General features: G+C 39.9%; 1 protein-coding gene across 1 annotated transcript in view; it reads left to right on the top strand.

Moving 5' to 3' along the window:
* The first annotated feature begins 1,898 nt into the window (after positions 1 to 1,898).
* CARD11 (caspase recruitment domain family member 11) overlaps positions 1,899 to 18,082 on the top strand; it is a 30,927-nt gene continuing 14,743 nt past the window's right edge. Inside the window, exons 1-10 of the mRNA XM_088527731.1 lie at positions 1,899 to 2,111; positions 9,769 to 9,981; positions 10,621 to 10,758; positions 11,431 to 11,756; positions 12,526 to 12,705; positions 14,658 to 14,810; positions 14,897 to 15,022; positions 15,515 to 15,712; positions 16,206 to 16,385; positions 17,343 to 17,397. Of these exons, the coding sequence (XP_088383857.1) occupies positions 2,042 to 2,111; positions 9,769 to 9,981; positions 10,621 to 10,758; positions 11,431 to 11,756; positions 12,526 to 12,705; positions 14,658 to 14,810; positions 14,897 to 15,022; positions 15,515 to 15,712; positions 16,206 to 16,385; positions 17,343 to 17,397 (1,639 nt within the window). The 5' untranslated portion in view covers positions 1,899 to 2,041. The remainder of the gene's footprint in view (positions 2,112 to 9,768; positions 9,982 to 10,620; positions 10,759 to 11,430; positions 11,757 to 12,525; positions 12,706 to 14,657; positions 14,811 to 14,896; positions 15,023 to 15,514; positions 15,713 to 16,205; positions 16,386 to 17,342; positions 17,398 to 18,082) is intronic.

The following is an 18,082-nucleotide window of genomic DNA, read 5'->3' as shown; positions in this document are numbered from 1 at the left end:
AAATTTCAATTGCACTCAAAGATAATATGTTGAAAAGCTGTTGATCCATCAGCAGTATTTACCATAATCTGTTCACTAGCAAAATATTTATTTCATGGATTCAGAGCAGTGACACAAGGTGCCAGACCTCTTCCCCTGGGAATGTTGGAGAGTTTACACAGTACTGGAGAATCAAAACCATTTAAATATTGTTTCCAGCCAGATTTATAAATGCAATGTAAAGCCATTTCTTATCCATCTAAAAATCAGCACCTCAGAAAGCTTTAAAGGCCTTTTTTTTCACATACTTAGCATTTAAGAATGCTACAGTCAAGGAAAGATCTTTGAAAGAGTTCAGCTTCAATTTAAACATCTAAGAAAGATCTAATTTTAAGAAGTGTTTAACACTCAGCAGCTCTATGATTCATAGATATCTTATCTTATCCCACACTCTTGACTAAGTCTTGCTAAAATCTGCCATTTTTGATGCCTGATGTCACCTATGCTCTTTGAAAATCTGACCCTAATTACAGGCTGTGCTCTTGCATAGAAATGAGAAATAGGAGAAATCAATACACCACATTTAAAACACATGCTGCAAAGTAGAGTTCATGCAAATAGCATATGGGGAATTGCAGTGCTCCAAGGCATAAGGAAGGAGACACGCAGCTTTCACTGACTTTCACTCGGCTGAGGTGCTTTACAACCCTTTGTATCTTGAAAAATCTCCACAAGGTCAGGGTTTGCAGGAGGACAATTTGGGTTTTGTAGTATTGTTTATTTATTGATGGCAGCTGACCATGCTCAAAGACAAGGTTGTTCAGAGGTGGATGTGATTCTGACATCACATTACAGTTTCAATTTTTCTAAGTATTTATTTCCACAGTCAGCAGAGAATTCAATAAAATGTCTTCCTCCCTCCTGAGTTTTCCCCACAATTCTCTTTATATTGGACTATTCTCAAGAGCAACGTTCAGGCAAAGAGGGAGATCCAGATTTCTGTCTGCTTCAGGTTTTTACTCCTTCATTTTTTTTCCAAAGATACGCATTAACCATGAACTGAACTGGCCAGAGTTTCCGATGAAAAGTTTTGTCTCTTTCAGTGGTTAATTAAATCTTCTGAGATAAGCTTTTCACACCAAAGCTTTGCAGCATCTGGTTCTGCATCAGCAGAGCAACAGAATCAGTTACGGATAAAGCAACCAAAGATGCTTAATTGTTCCTTGCAAATTCTAAAATTGCCAAGTATTTGGTATTACCTCCTTCATAAGAGAGGAAGAGAAGGTGTTGCAGAGTTTTTAGTTTAGAGAAGTGCAGTCCTGCTAAGTAGAGAGGTGGGAAGCAGTTGGTCCCCTTGTTTCCTGGGCTTTGTTTTCCTGCTTTTTCTTGATTTCATGCCTTGCAGTGGGGCTGCTGTAGTGACACGGAGTTGTTGGCCCCAGCTGCAGTATCTGCAAGAAGGGAAGGTCTGTTTGAGGTCTCCATCCACAGCGCAGCCCTCTGTGGCTATCAGAGCACTTCCTCTTACATTTCCCTCTGCAGTGGCACCTTATGTAAAAGTCACCCACAGCCTCTGTTCGGAAGAAAGGGGAAGTCAGGCAGCCCCCAGCACCTTTCTCTCTGCTATATATAGACAGTAAGTTCATGAAAGAGGATGGTGGGTGTGCGTTTCCGGAGCTGCGTGACACCGTCCCACCACACCAGGATAAGAAGGGACAGGTCACAGCAAGAAAGCGAGGCGGCCGGAAAGCAGAGTGGGGAGAAGTCAGTTTATAAAACAGATACAGCCAGTTCCGTGTGGAAGGAAAAGTTTGATTTTCAGAAATACAACACTGAGCTCTATTGTATGCTTTTTGTCAAATGGTGTCCAGTTTTGTGCTGTGGGTTTTGTGTTCCACTAGCTGACAATTTCATGCTGTTTTAGAAAGGCTTAAGAAGATGCTGTCAATTAACTAATTAAATGGCCATCAAGGGCTATTTCCATGGCACTCTGTGGCTGAGAATGATGCTTACTTCCAGTGACTTGGAGGTGGAAAGTCTGCTGGTACTTGTTATGTAGGACATGCCTGTCATTCTTCACGCAGCAGTCCAGCTAGCAGGTGCCAAAGAACAGTCTCTTCTTGAAAAATCAGGTATATTTTAAAGGGTATTTTCGAATAGGTTGCAAAATGAAAAAAAAAGAGTATGTATGTTATCTACCTGAAGCTCTGCAGTTTCATAAAAATGAACAAAATGCATATGCAAATGACAGCAGTCATGACCGTTAGGAGACTGGACAGTGTTTGATCCTGCAGAACAGATAATGAACTATTAAAAGCTAAGCACGAATGGACAAGTCTTCACAGGACTAGTTGTGGAGCCATTATATCTTAGTGTAATGTACCTCACATGTTTAACTGACCTGTATTCTCATCACAGGCAACATATGCTGATGTTATAATGGAGCAGTTTGCATTTCTGTTTTTTTCTTGTGTTTAGAATAGTATTGTTTGCTAAGAATGATGTTCATATGAAGATGAGCCCTGTGTTCTCCCTCCTTTTTTTGTGATGTTATAAAACCTGATATATAAAATAACCATTTGCAAATTTTCCTGGCCAGTGGTGAATTACAGTGAGATTACCTAAGAGTTTTCAAAATGGAGGTTTCGCTTTTTCTTTGTAAGATTTGCTTGCTCATTTACCCACAATTGTTGCTGAATGTGGGGATTGCTAAACTAGTGTGCAGGCCTCCCCTCCAACGTGTTCTGCATTAACCTGTGACTGGAAACACCAGTATCATCCACCAGGAAGGGCTGTCTGACCGCGTGGAAGATGTTCTTGACCTTCTTCGAATGTTTTAATTTTTTTTTTTTTTTTTGCTAATTCTTAACATGTGTAGTACAAGAGTTCACAGAAGACATACATTTTGAAATAAACAGAATGAGGGGTAGTTTTATTTGGCACAGCTACATTCCTTTTTTCTTTTCCTCGGTTTTATGTGATTCATTGCTTTAATAGAAGTGAGATGTTGGTAACACTGATGAGAACCGGGCGATATGTGCAAGAGTTACGTGAGTTTCCTATGTATAGATCAGCTAAGAAACCTTTGTCCTTATGAGGTTCTTGCACAGCTCAATCTATGCAAATGACTCATGAACCCTGTCTCTTTGTACCAGAAAATCTGCTGGGTTTCATAATGTGAGTGCACATTTCCTGGGACCTAGCCTATGACCATCAAAGCCCTTTCTGTGTAAGCCTGACTTGAATTTGGAGTTCAAGACTCCAGATCTGATGGCAGGAGCTCTCCTAATTGCACACTATTTGTTTGCCTCCTGTTGTGCCTCCTTCTCATCCTAGGATAGCTAAAATCTCTTTAAATTGTAAAAACAGAGTCAGTCATAAGAAAAATCAAATCTGGAACCTAGTAAGGACTTGGGTAACATTTGCTGGACCAGCATTTTCATGAGCCAGTGACAGCCTGAGGGTAGCAGCTCCTTTTTTATATCTTTGCTTTTAGCACACATTAGTTGAAAGGAAATGCCCATGTCAGAAGCTAATGCTGCACTCAAGGGAAAAAAAAGGCCAGACATATAAATATATTTGTACTACGTTAGCACAGTGCTTTTTTTGTTGTTGTCTTTCTCATCATCATGCGTAACAGCATGGAGGATGCGTAGATTAAAGCATTTATTAAATGTCAGGCTTTCAGCTCTACTGCTACTTTGCAAATCCTTTTAAATAGATGCACTAACCACATTCCTATGGTAAATTATTTATTTAAATTATTGTGCCATTATCTTGATTTGCATGCTCAGAACTAACGTTAATTTCTAATGTGCCAGGATCTGTGGCAGGGCCTTTCCTATTGCATACAATCTTTATCCCTTCATTTGTTTTGCACCCCAACTTCTTTCTCTTTGCCTTTATTGTAACCCCTATCCCACTTCTTTTCTTCACTTTCATTCTTTCTATGTATTTCTCCTTTCTCTTTTTGCATCTTTTTCCTGTTCCCTTTTTGCATTTCTTTTCTCCTTTTCCTCTCCATTTCTCAACCCCAAAACTTTCCTTTGTCTCTCTTCATTTTCTCTCTCCATCTCCCTTCATCTCTCTCATTTCTCATTTATTTCCACAGATATTGTCAACTAATTATCATTCAGCAAAATTGTATCTATCTAAGCACCAATGAGGACCTTGCCATTTGAACAGGCAAATCTCTCCCCATAACTGTAGAGAGAATCTAAGTAACTAGTGGAGCCTGGAAAACAAACTTCAGAGGGCATTTTAAGGTAGAAGTCTCAAATGGTGAGCTGAAGTTCTGGGCATGCCTGTTTCTCTTCTATTGACTGCAGAGAAACTAGATTGCTAAGTTAAACTAGATGCCTAATTGAAGTTGGTGAGATGAATCCACCCCCTGTCTCTATTTATAAAGGCTCTCCTCTATCAGTGGAGTTCACATGATATTTTTTTTGAGTGAGCTAGAAACATCTCCAGTGTACGTGACACAGTGAAAACATCATTGCTACACCTCCTTATGTTATTTGTAAAGGAAGGTTTTTCATTTTCTTTGTTTATTGTTGGTGAAGTATGTTCTACAAGCAAATCTGATTGGATGTGCATGTCCAGGGTAGTGGTGGGTTTGCTATTGAGACAAAATTAGTCACATCCTTCCTGCGTGATGATAAGATAAGAACTCTGAAGTTCTGAAGCTAGCAGAAATAGGGAGGACGTAGATTAAGGTATTCTCACCAGATGGAGAGCCAAGTGAGAAAGCATAGATCTCAGCCTTTTATGAAGCAGAGATTATTACGGGGTAATAATAATTATTAGCAGTCTGATTAAAGTATTTTGCATCAATACTTCGTTGGACAAAAAGCAAACTGTGATACAAAGTGTGGAATCAGTGCAAAGGTTGCTCAGCTATTAAGCACTATCCTTCACGCCGAGAAGCTAGTGCGCCTGGAGTGCGTCCCATGTTCTCTGTGGAAAACCATGGGATACACTGCACTAACAGCAACAGTAATTGAGCCTTGCTTTATCCATCTCTCTCTTTATCCATCCCTCTCTCATTTGCTAGAATAGAGTTTTATGTGGATTTGGTCTTGGACAGGAGAGTAAATAAAGGCGAAGGAAGAGATGATTAATGAGAGCTCCTGTAATATTAATTCTTCTTGTTCTCTTTTGTTAAGACAGGGGTATTGAATACAAGCAAATCTCCTCTGATTTATTTTATTGTTTTCATTTTTACATAGAACAGGGATACTGAATAAGAACAACATGATAGAATTCTTTATTTCTTTTCGTCTCAATCTGTTGTTATTATGAAAATGAAGGGAATTTTCTTTCCCTCTCGGCTTGTAGTAGCAAGATGAATAGGCCTCCAGAGTCCTTTGAACCAGCTAGGGAGTTTGTTTCAGTTATCTTTGTCTCTTTTCTGCAAAGAAAATGGGGATAACGTTTATGACTATGACTATCATCTGGCTTCATTGAAGATCAAGCTTTACCTCACTGAGCCCTTGCAAGTCTTGTGATGGTTTTATTTTCCTTTGTAGGTTGTGTGTAACAGGATGATTGACTAAGTAGAAATGGTCATAAAATATTTGTGCTAAAATAATCCCATTTTATGTTTAAAGCTTCCTGCTGTTCTACTACTTTGGTATCACTGCTTCTATATTTTTCTTTCATATTTCATTGAAATCGTAACATTCAGTTGGGGTTGAATCTTTTATATGAAGAGGGAGTTCTGATGGAGAATGGTTCTCTCCATGTCCAACCTCTGTGGAGAAGAGCCCAATCTATTCATTGATGCTTCTGGCTTCAGAAGGTGCTCTAGGGCTTGAAAATATAAAGTAATAAAACTGCAGCAAAAATAAATGTTTTTCTAGGGCCTCCCATCTTGACACTCCCAACTGTTTTGCAGTCACTAATGAATGAGCTCTACCTTTTAATAGAAATACTTCCTACCAGCCTTGTTTATGGTTGGGGATGCTGAGGTAGAAAGAATATAAAGTGCAGATTCTCTAAGGCAGATTCAGATTGTTTCCTGTCTTTGGGTGGCTAGATTTAGATACCTCTATGGACTTGCAAATATAGGTAAGCAAATTTAGTCTGCAGAATCAGTATTTAATCTTTTAAAAGTTAGCTTTCAGTACCATCCAGCACTGTGGCCAGCACAAATAGAAACTTGGTAGTCAGCATCTCTGAATAGCATGACAAAAACAGCTCTCCTGCCTCCTTACGCAAAGGAATGTAATTTCCTTATCACACTTTAAACTCTTTCTTCTAAAATTAAAAATAGCTCTAAATCCCTTTTGTGGTTTTGTGGTTCTAATATTGCAAAACAGCATCTCTACATACATGCAGCTTTTGAGAAAAAACTGTTTTACTTCATGTAAAACTGTTAAACTTGAGGGAGAAAGGGTGTTGGCCTATGCAATTTAGAGAGATGCAAAGAAAGAGCATGTAAAAACAACATATCCTCTAAATATTAAGGGTCATTGCATACACAGTTTTGAATTGTTATTGTTTCTCTTTTTGCTTCAAAGTGTGATAGTTTACATGTAATCTTTTTCCATTTTCCATATTCATATTTAACATGGAGAGTGAACAAATGTGTTTATATTAACATATAGTTTGCACAAACATTTTCTGTGTTGTGGCTTCTTTTCATTTGTGAACAGAAAGCCAGCTCGTGAACATGTGAAAAATGCAGAAGTCCAGAACATTCAAGTAGTTCACCCCTTCTGAAGTAAACTTCCTCCTGCTCCAAATGAAGACAGTGCCTTTTTCATATTTCAGAAAGGAGCTATCAAGAAAGCAGTAGAAGTAGCTAAGCCCCTTTTGCTGTCTGCTGCACCATTTTTTTTTTAAATTGAATAGTCTGAGAATTCAGAGCAAGCGAGTGCAATAATTAAGAGGCTGAAGGGTTAATTTCTGCACCATCACCGAGTGATTCGCAAAAATGAAGCTTTAGATCTAAGCCAGTGATGAGCACTTGAGAGAACCCCGGGTTCTGAAGCCTGGGGCTTTATTCCCTTGATCAGTGGAGAGTGTCACTGACATATGAAAGGATGGAGTCTGAGTAAGAACAGGGAAGAGCTTTAACTGCAAGGTGATTTATTCAGCTGAAAAATATAACCCCCCTCAAAAAAAAAAAAACTAGCAAACACATAGAAAGGTTCACTTGTCTCTAACAGCTGAAAGAAGGATGGTCTCTAAGAGAGAAAAGGAGATGAGGGGACTAATGTGTTGCTTTTAATGTAAAAAGGGATTTTCGCTTTTATTTGTCTGCATCCACAGAGACTTTTGAAATAGATGGCCAAAGCAAGACTATCCGTGGGTTAAGATCTCCTGCAGTTAACAGCCATCTTGTGTACTAACTACTGAAAGGAGCAGCAGGAAAGCAATTTTTAAACCACTGTGACAATTCTTACTTCTTTTTGGCTAAGATCTGTTGAAGTCAGTCCAAGTCTGTGACTTCACACCTCTGGTTTGTAATGAACACCATAGTATTTCTATGATATATCACAACGTCTGAATGTGTTAGATTACAATTCAGGTGGCACAACAATCAGATACTAGATAATGGTCAGGAAGATCAAATGAAGTAAGTGCCTATGCACTTTAAAGCATTTTAAATCTTTCATTCCTGATTTTATAAGTTAAAACAATGCTTCTGCAATATCACTGCATGAAGGAAGGAGAAGAAACAGGGAATAAGATGCTTAAATACCAGGAAAATATATGTACTGATGAAAAATCTGCTTTTAAAATTTAAGTCACCAATATAATCCCTTTCTTAGTTTCCTACTGGGTTTCAGTTGTCAGATCTGTTTTCTGACCACTGCAGCAAGATTTCAACCAATCACAAGCATTTTATTTCCTCTTCAGCATTATATTAAATACAGAATCAAATAAATATGTGGTCATTAGGAAGGGTGCTGTACTAATACCAGCTGTCCATTCCTGTTGTGTCTGGAGTAGTGCAGAAGTTAGCTGAGGGTTGTATTCTTAAATCAATCTGGCCGAAGAAACACTGCAGAGGTATCAAAGCAGGCTCTAGGAAGGAGCAGAACGCTGTAGTCCCGTAAACCCGCCGAGATGATGAGCAACAGCACAGTGATCTAGAAGAGAAATCAACTCCCGTTCTGCTGGGACATTTCCAGGTGGTAATTCTAGAAGGAAGCAAAAGATTCTGCAGTTCCTCCATAGCAATCGGGAGTATTGCTCTTATATTATCTGTAAGGCTTTGCTCCTGGAAACAGAGTGTTAATATCTCCAAGCCATGAGCAGAGCAAGTTTTGATGTGGTTCCTGGAATGTAGAACTACAAATAAAAGAACTCTGTGGAAGCTACAGGAGTAAAAGAGATAACAGTATGACTCACCCCCTAGTAATATTCCCCTAACTCATCCATGATATGAGAAACCCACCCTATTTTTATCAAAGAGATATCACACCACAGCCTAGAATTTTGGATTGCTTAGGAAGGCCTTTGAAAGCATCAAATAAAGAGCAAACATTTTTGTAGGACTACTCTGTGTTTCATTATGAGAGGAAAACAATCTCAAATACACTAGTTAGCAGGCTGGCTCTTGCATTTTTAGTTTCCATAATGAAAAGGAGTTAATAGCCCTTAGCAATATAGATCAATAGCTGGTTCTGCCTGGTGGTTTTCAGTGTAACACAGTCTGTTTTGCAGCTCCTGAGTTGGATGCTGAGAAAATTGTAACAGGAGCAAAACTCTTCTGGTCCAAGAAAAACAATGTAATTCTTTTTAGGTCTTTAGTTACTGATTAACAGAAAGTCTCATAAAGGGCAGCTCTGTCTCATGTGACCTGCACATTTCCTATATCTTGGAATGGTCTAAATGGTAGGGGCTAAAGCAGTTCTTATTGAAAGAGAATCTTAAATTCCTTGTGCCACCTGGATTGTAAGATCTTGGAAAAAAACAAGAACTCGGAAGTCCTAACATTTATTACAGAATTTAGGAGGGAGCGGATTCCACATTTGACTTCCGCAGGGTTTCTTTACTATTGACTTCCTTTCGTGCCAGTTTTCTAACCTCATTGTTGCCTGCCCTGCAGCCTTCTTCAATGAGCTGATCACAGAGTGGGAGTTGGCAGGAAATTGCTTAGCAAGCACTCGGAGATCATGTGAAAATATTTGCGTGAGTCAAGACTTCAGTGGTAAAATGCTCCTTCTCACCACTCGTGCGCAGAAAGCCACGGTCAGGTACTTAGGTTCATGTCATTCCCACATGCGCCTGCCAGAGGCAGACATATGTAGGTACTTGTGTGTGAATTAGGTGTTCTTAGATGCTCAGGTGTAGCCGTTTACTTGTGTTGGCTCATTCCATATATGTAGGGAAAAGTGCATGTTCTATCAGTACAGCTGAGAAGAACAAAGGAGGCGAGAATGAAAGCTCAAGTTGCCTGTAAGCAAGCTTTGGCTCTGAGCTCCGTATGTTCATACCCTTTCTTGCATCAAACCATGTCCTTTTCCATTGCTTCAGTTATGAAGAGGGATTCTCTGTCTCGTAGAGCCCTTAGCTGAGCTACAGATTCATCACTAGAAAGCAATATGCAATAGTTCATAGACTCAAGATAGGACTTCTCTGAACTGTCACTTTCAAGATGAGCTGTGGACAGACTGTGCTTCAGTACAAGCAGTTCAGGACAAAAATACAGGACAAATCCACCACTCATCCGAGGTGATTCCAAGCTCAGCCTATGTGACATGAAAGCACAAAAAAAAACCCAAGGTAGAAACCTGCCTTTTCAGTGCTCGTTTGCTCATTGTTTTTCTTGTTAAGGAGGAGAGCCGGAGATGGATGACTGCCTGGAGACATTGAAAGATGAGGAGGAAGCTTTGTGGGAGAACGTAGAATGCAACCGCCACATGCTGAGCCGCTACATCAATCCAGCCAAACTGACCCCATACCTGCGGCAGTGTAAAGTAATTGATGAGCAAGATGAGGATGAAGTACTCAACTCACTTATGCTGCCCTCCAAAATTAACCGAGCAGGTAATTATTTTGTGAATAGCTACATTTGCACCCTGTCTGAACAGTGTTATTCTGCTGAAACTAAGGAGGAGTGTCTATCAAATTAGAGGTTATGATGGAGAAACCTCTATCTCATTTACATGAGATTTAGTGTAAGGGCGGGGATCTGCAGCTGCAAAAAAGAGCTGTTTTTTAACAACCATTCTTCCAGTGTTGTGCATGCTGGAATTCAGTGAGCTCACATTCCCACCACAGCCCTGGCAAATATTTCAGTTAAAACAAGTGACAGCTACTGCCATTCCTGGAGCGGGCTCTCAGCTGTCCTGCGGTGCGCCGTGGTTTGCTGCTGAAGGCTCTGCCATCCTGGTGCTTCAGCATTTCCTGGTAGGGGTTGCACTGAGGACTGTCTTTTGAGATTTCTGTTCCAGAGACCCATTTGCTTGCACTCCGCTGGAATAACAATCAGCACAAACATAAAGGATACGTGGCATTACTTTATGAGTTCCCCTGAACTCAATTAATCAGCTGTTTTTTCCACAGTGCATTGCTGTGGCAGACACAAATCTTAAACAGGTTTACCTTCTGGGATGCAATACTTGCTTACACTACTCATAGTGCTTTTGTTTTATGTCATCTCTCTTCTCTGTGGGCTCCACTTAGGCCGACTGCTGGACATTCTTCACACCAAGGGCCAAAGAGGCTACGTAGTTTTCTTGGAGAGCCTGGAGTTTTACTATCCTGAACTCTACAAACTGGTGACAGGGAAAGAGCCAACACGGAGATTTTCCACTATTGTTGGTGAGTAGAATTGGTCTCAAAGGAGCCTGATGAAATAAGGACTACATTGAAGACTGGGTTTAATTATTTTTCATATGAGAAATGGTGATAACAGCTATTCTTCTAGTAGCATTCTGCATTGCTCTGTAGAAGACTTCAGTTTTTCAGTCCCCTTTAGGTGAAAAAGGATAGCAGAAGATACATAGAAAAAGTATAAAGAAAAGGTATAAGGAAAAGAAACAGCCCAGTTGTCTGAGTGAGGCTGAAGAGCTTCTAATGGAATGATAGTTATTACAAGAAACCTCAAGAGAAGAAACACTGACAACTTACATTGATGATCTACACATGTGCAATAAGTTAGAAGCATTCAGCTTAATTGTAAATGTTCAGGTTCATTTTACAAGGTCTGTGTTATTTTTCTCAAGCTTGTAGTTCAGCTGAAGCAACGAGACACATACAAAGCCTTCATGCCCTACCTATAAAATATGCCTTTATACTGTGATAATGGAAGTAGCATGCTGTGTAATATTGGCACTGTTCCCAGTTAAATATGTAAGAGTGTGTGTGTACATGTGCATAATCTACCCTTCTGTACCTACTCTGGGATATTTGTTTCTTACTCTGTTCTGCTGAATCCTACTCTAGTATTTACTTACTCTATTAGAAGTTGATAAGCTGTTCAAATGTTTTCAGTGGAGGAGGGACATGAAGGCCTTACCCATTTCCTAATGAATGAGATCATTAAGCTTCAGCAGCAAGTAAAGGCAAAAGATGTGCAGCGCTGTGAACTCTTGGCTAAGTCTCGCCAGTTGGAGGACGAGAGAAGGCAACTAAAATTGAACAAGATGGAGCTGGTGACCTTCCAGGACAGATACAACAAGATGAAGGAGGAAAGGAACAACTACAATGATGAGCTGGTCAAGGTGAAGGATGAAAACTACAATCTGGCCATGAGATATGCTCAGCTGAGTGAAGAGAAAAATATGGCTGTGATGAGGAGCCGAGACCTCCAGTTAGAGGTGAGAGAAATGCTCTAGGATGCTTTAATTAGAAAGCAGCAATGGAGGATGCCAGTGGCAGCTTGCAAAAATGAGCCCTTCCCTCACAGTAGTAAGTACGGTGTGGAGCTTTCATTTATTTTGCTCATCCAGGTGATTAAAGGTTTGACTTTACAGAAATGCCCACTGCAGCAATGTCATATTGGTTTGTTACTGCTTGCAGCTGCCAGTCTCAGGCGTTACCAGGCGAAGTCCCTGGGCATCTCCTGACATTCATCTCCATTTCTCTCTCTGGTCTCCACAGCCTTTCCACAATTTCAGGGTCTTGCCTCTATCCAAGATATTCATCATCTTCTTTCTAGGACATCTTTTTTTTTTTTTTTTCCCAGAGATCATTTCTTTCTAGGAAATCTTTCTGAAGTTACCTTTGCCTTCCAGAACCCCAAACCTTCAGTTTTTGCAGTTCAAATAGTCGATGTGCAGAATCAGAACCCATGATCAGCCTCATAAGTAGCAGCTGTGTCTCATGTCTATTTATTAATTGGAAGATTCAGGATGTGTTATCAAAATTTACAGCCAACCTATATCAGTTGTAACTAGCAAGTAGCAGACTTCTGCTTAAGCATTCAGAAATTCAATTTTGGACACTTATGCCCCCACACACCCAATTTTCTGCTAGATGTTAGCAGTAACAATTTAAGCCTTTTTTCTTTAAGTATTCCTTGCCTCAGCTAAGAATTATTTTTTTGCTTTCCCATTTCTCCTTTTCACTGCTCCCTGGCTGTTCTAGATTGACCAGCTGAAGCATCGCTTGAACAAAGTGGAAGAGGAATGCAAGCTGGAGAGAAACCAGTCACTGAAGCTGAAGAACGATATTGAAAACCGGCCCAAAAAGGAACAGGTGCTGGAGCTGGAGAGGGAGAATGTGATGATGAAGACAAAAATCCAGGAGTTACAGTCCATCATCCAGGTATAAATGCAATCACTGCGTTTAAAATTCAAAATGCCAGACATTTGGACTTACCCCTCCTGCTTACCCCCATGATGGATCCAGCAGGCTGGAGTACCCCTTTCCTCCAGGCATCCCCACATCTCCTCCCATGCGGTCTCACATACCCCGTGTCTCCTCACAGCCTTCCTTGGCTGTCACACTGAAGGGGCTAAGTGTGTGGACGAGGCTGTGAGAGTGACACAGAGAAGCAGCAGATGGTGACAGCTCTCACATACTTTCAATAGGTGACAGGAAGTTCAGTCCATAATTGAGAAACTGATGATTGTATGAACAAGAGGAGGTAGCATGGTCTCTACTACCACTCCTCACCTCAAACTCAATAAATGCTCCTGTTATAATATTGGGAAGTGTAGAAGGAAACCTCCACCTCCAAAGCTGCAGTGAGCATAAGTACAAAGTTTCAATCAACAGAAGGATGTGTAGCTGCCAGCTGCCTGTATCACTCCTTATACAGACACATGCAGAAGGAGGAATGGTACAAAAAAAAATGCCATCTAATAAATGAAGCTGTACATGAGAATTGGCTCTTTCAAGATGCTCAGTGCATCTGTTTAATTGTTGATCATTGAATTCCACATCTTAGGCCCACTGTAGTTCATTGTACCAGCGTGTCAGTACAAAACTGCCTTAAATAGGCAGCCTAGACATTTCTGACAGTGAGTGTATGTCCCCTGTTTTGTACTAGCGTTGTATCTGTGCCAAAAGGTCTTGGTGAAGAAGAGTATAAGAAAGGTTTCTGTGCTTGTGTGGTCCCTGGTTACCAGAACGCCCTATAGAAGATTGCTGTAGCTTGTACAAGTTTCTCAAGTAACTTTTGTTTGGGTAGATGGGAAAAAAACAGGCTAACTGATAGCTAATTTAGCACTGTGTTACACTGTGAAGAGCAGAGCCGGATATTAGGATGTGCATGAGAATCTTCAGCACTTGGCTGGAAAAGGTTTGTGTCCTTTTAAAGTGACACTTTAAAAAGATTTCCAATATATGTGCATTTCAGAATAAGGTGGTGACCTCTAATGGAGCTTAACATTTCTTAGTCCTAATAAAATCCAATTCAAAGGTTGAAAAAGGGTGTGGTATAGATGGTTTTAATCCATTTAGAATCTCTTATGTTAACAGAAAAAGTCTTATGATGTCTAAAGAAGCAGAGAAGTAATCTAAAAATATTGACAAATAGCATTGAATTAGTATTCTCCTAAGTGAAAATATAAGTTTTTTTTTAAAGGCATTCTTTTCTTAGAAATACATACATTACTGGGAAGGAAAACGTCAATGAAATCTCCAACTTAATCTGTGTATTTTTAAATGCATTTCATTGCTTGCACTTTGTGTCTTTTTCATTGTACATTTATTGTTATTTTTGGATGACAATTTATATGTTGGAATCTGCTCCAATAACCTTGTTAATTTTAAGTCTGAAAGAAAAAACATTTCTGGACACTATGGAAAATGAAGCAGTGGTACGAGCTACCCTAGGCATATTTAATATTCACGGAGCATCGCCCCGTAAAGCCTATGCATTCTTGAAATTTCCTCTGAATGTTTTCGTAGGTCTTGCTCTTTGGTAAAGGGTGAACTTTGCGCTCAGTGTGAACTAATTAATAAAGAAGAGTTTCGAATGCAGGGCTTGGACTGAAGAATTCTCACTGCATCCCAAAGGGACTGAGTTATATATAGCGCAAAAAAAAAGTAAAGTGTTTCCTTCATAAGACCATTCTGTTATCAAGACAGGCTTTTTTCACCTTTTCTGACTTTATTTTAAAATACTAACAAATGTCCATCTCTTCTGCTTTTCCATTGAAAGACCATGTTCATTTTTTGTTCCTCTTGTATGTTCTTGTCTTTGTTTCTTTCTCCCCTACAATGTTCTGTTTTCTTTCCCTGGATTCTCTCTTAAAAACTTCTTGCCTCAGGCTGACAAACGGAGTTTGCCAGATTCAGACAAAGCCATTTTGGATATTCTGGAACATGACCGTAAGGAGGCACTAGAAGATCGTCATGAGTTGGTCAACAAGATATTTAATCTCCAAGAGGAGATTCGTCATGTGGAGGACTTGAGAGATAAGGTGAGAAATGAAAGGATAGTTCCTAAAAACTAGTGCCCAAAAGATTTCTGAGCGCAGTGATGGTTTACGGTGTGTGTCATTTACAGTATCTTGAAGAGAAGGAAGACTTGGAGTTAAAGTGTTCAACACTAGGGAAAGACTGTGAGATGTACAAACATCGTATGAACACTGTGATGATACAGCTAGAGGAGGTGGAGAAGGAGCGAGATCAGGTATCTGCATTTACAGGATGTGGAAGGGTAAAGGGCAAATTAGTAGCCTGTATCTTTTGTGTGTCACTTCCTGGGAATTGAGGGTAACTGGACCCAAAATGCCATTAAAAATACACAGTTACAAGAAGTTACTGTTTCCTGTAATTTGTATAAATGTAATTAATCACAGGATAATATTGTGCAGATTCCACAGTGCAGTATCTTCCAGACAGGACCAAGTTCTTAATAACAACTGCCATAGGCTGTATATTAGAGTCAGGGAATTCTATTTGCTCTCTGGAGTGTATTGCTACCAACTAAGAGGAGGTAGAAACGAACCTCCTCCATCACCAATAATTTTTAATGGTAATACTATGGCAGATCTTGGTATTACTTGGTGTGTCGATGGATGGGTGCCTGTCCTGAATCCCTGTTTCAAGAACCCTACAATCTAAACTACAAGGAACAGGTATCTGCTGCCTGTGCAGAACAGGCTTCTCCTCTCCACTGCAGGCGTTCCGTTCCCGTGATGAGGCTCAGACACAGTACTCGCAGTGTCTGATTGAAAAGGATAAATACAGGAAGCAGATTCGAGAGCTGGAAGAGAGGAACGATGAATTCCAAATTGAAGTGGTTCGGAAAGAAGCTTGCATTGTTAACCTAGAGTGCAAACTCCGACGTCTCTCCAAGGACAGTAACTTTCATGACCAGGTAGGGCTGAGGAAGTCTGACGTAGGTTCTTTCCAAAAAAAAAATATTTTAATATGAAGGGGAGAGAGGACTGTTGAAATTCCCCTCATGAATTAGGTGAAATAATTACTTTCTTCTATTAAATGTCAATGTTGTGAGAAGTTCTTGAGTACAATGGGATTTGAGTTGGCTGTGTCATGCACAGATCTTCTCAAACAATGGCATTCCACAGCTTGATGTTGGATCTTAGGTGGAAGGAAATAAAATACAGAAAGGCAATGAATTTCTATTCTGGGATAGAAACTACAAATACATCTTCTAAGGAATGTGACCCAGTGAACAGAAATCTCCACAGAATCAATCTGAGTTACTAGTTTGGGACAGAAAACACATTTTGCATAAGCTTTGGGGCTACCGGATTCACAGGCACTGCAACCGGATTACACCAAAGGGATGTCTTGAGGGGTTAAGCCCAGCTCTTCTGAGAAGTAAAACATTTCCTTCTGCTTTATAGAGTTTGCCACGGAATCTGCCAATTACCATTATTTCCCAGACCTTTGGGGCTCCCAGCCCAAAAGCCAATGGTCAGGAAGCAGACGATTCCTCCACTTCTGAAGAGTCTCCAGAAGACAACAAATTCTTCTTGCCTGATCAAGCTCGACTCAAGAGAAGAGTGAACCTAAAGGGAATCCAGGTGTGTCTTAATATGAGGCTGAAATGGTGTAATTGGGGACTGTTAGAACTAAAGGACATACTGCATATTGTTGTGCCTCTAAAAATGTTGCATTATAAAGACAGGCATAGGTTTAGATACGATAACGAGCTGTCAGTTATTGCTCTGGGAAGATTTGTATACTGGGAAGCATATGTAATCAGGCTTCATCTCTTCAAGCATCTTCATTAAATTGATTCTTTGCCCTCTTAACAGTAAGGAGGTATAATGCCCAATGTCCAACACACAAGGACTTGAAGATTGAAACAGAAGCATTGGCGGAACAGCTTACATCAGCTGGAAGGAATAATAGAAAAAAATGGACAGAGTCTAGAGCAAAATTAAGTGCCTAATTTAGAATTAAATTATGGCAATTTCTTCTCACTTAAGGGTAGCATGAGTTAGGTCCTTGATTTCACTGACTGGCTGCATTTGTACAGCTATTATCTGGTACTATGTTCATGAATTGTAAAAAATACACAGTCTAACAATCAGAGTTTTGAACTCCTGTTTTCTTTCATGGGCATTTGAATTCTCCCTGCTCTTCATAACCTTTCTGAGCTTTGACTGTCATTATTACTTATGGCAGTAGAGTTGCATTTTTTACCCTGTATACTCCAAAAGGATGCTTGTTCTATTAGCAGCTGCCTGAAACCAGTCCCAAGGCACCAACTTCACCTTTTGTCTTTTTGTTCCCTTTGCAGTATCTGAAAATTGTAATGCATTTGGGCCAGACTTTTAAGGTAGCTAGGTAGCACTCTGCCATTTCTTGCAGTGGAATTTAGATACCTAAATATCTTCTAAATTGTGGGTTACATTGTTTAAATGAGGACATATATATTACAGCATAAGAATGAAAAGTGGTGAAAATATCATTTTATAGAGTATGGCAAATATCCTGCATTTGACTTTTTCTTTGTTTTCTCCTCTTTCTTTTAGATAAATCCGAGAGCTAAATCTCCTGTCAGTATGAACAAAACATCAGAGTTTCAAGGTCAGAAAGAGTACCCCGTCTCTATTCCTTTTCTGTTGCTTTGTCTCCTCCACTCCATCTCTTTTGGTTGTTTTAACAAACATGCCAGCACAGGAAATTCTTAACTAAGTTTGAGTCTCTAAAATGCACAATTTCCTTTCAAGTGAATAATGTCATAATTTGAAGTAGTCTCCCTGATTGTTCTCTCCATCCAAAGATACCTCCACAGACATGTAACTTATCTCAATGTTCTGTTTGCTCAGTTTTCCTTTTAGTTTATAATTTGCAGATATGCAAATGCAGATAGTTTATCTGCATTAAAAGCCAATATACTATTCTCTTTTTGCTGCAAGAAAAATCCTTCAAGCTGGAGAGATCCCTAATCTAGTGGTTATCTAATGACTTCCTTCGCCATTCAACAAAAAGAAATTCATTTTTATTTGAAAGTATTGCGAAGGTTGAGGTTTTCTTGACACACCCATCGGAGAGCTGCCAAGTTACCAAATTAGTGGGTGTATACTCGTGTTTGAGCTTCCCCTAATTTCTCTCACTTATTTAAGACTGTTCTTAAACAACACAACATATGCCTGCCCAGACAGGCTCTGGAGGCTCCTTCTCTGGAGATCTTCCAAACTCTCCTGGATGCCACCCTGTGCCAGGTGCTCTGGGTGTCCCTGCTGGAGCAGGGGGTTGGACTGGGTGATCT

This window comes from Tinamus guttatus, unplaced genomic scaffold (genome assembly GCF_059628265.1).
Source record: "Tinamus guttatus ecotype Peru unplaced genomic scaffold, ASM5962826v1 Tinamus_guttatus_pri_ptg000291l, whole genome shotgun sequence".
In the NCBI taxonomy this organism is placed as follows: Eukaryota; Metazoa; Chordata; class Aves; order Tinamiformes; family Tinamidae; genus Tinamus; species Tinamus guttatus.
The sequence above is the reverse complement of the archived record's forward strand: the minus strand, read 5'-3'. Positions and strand labels throughout refer to the sequence as shown.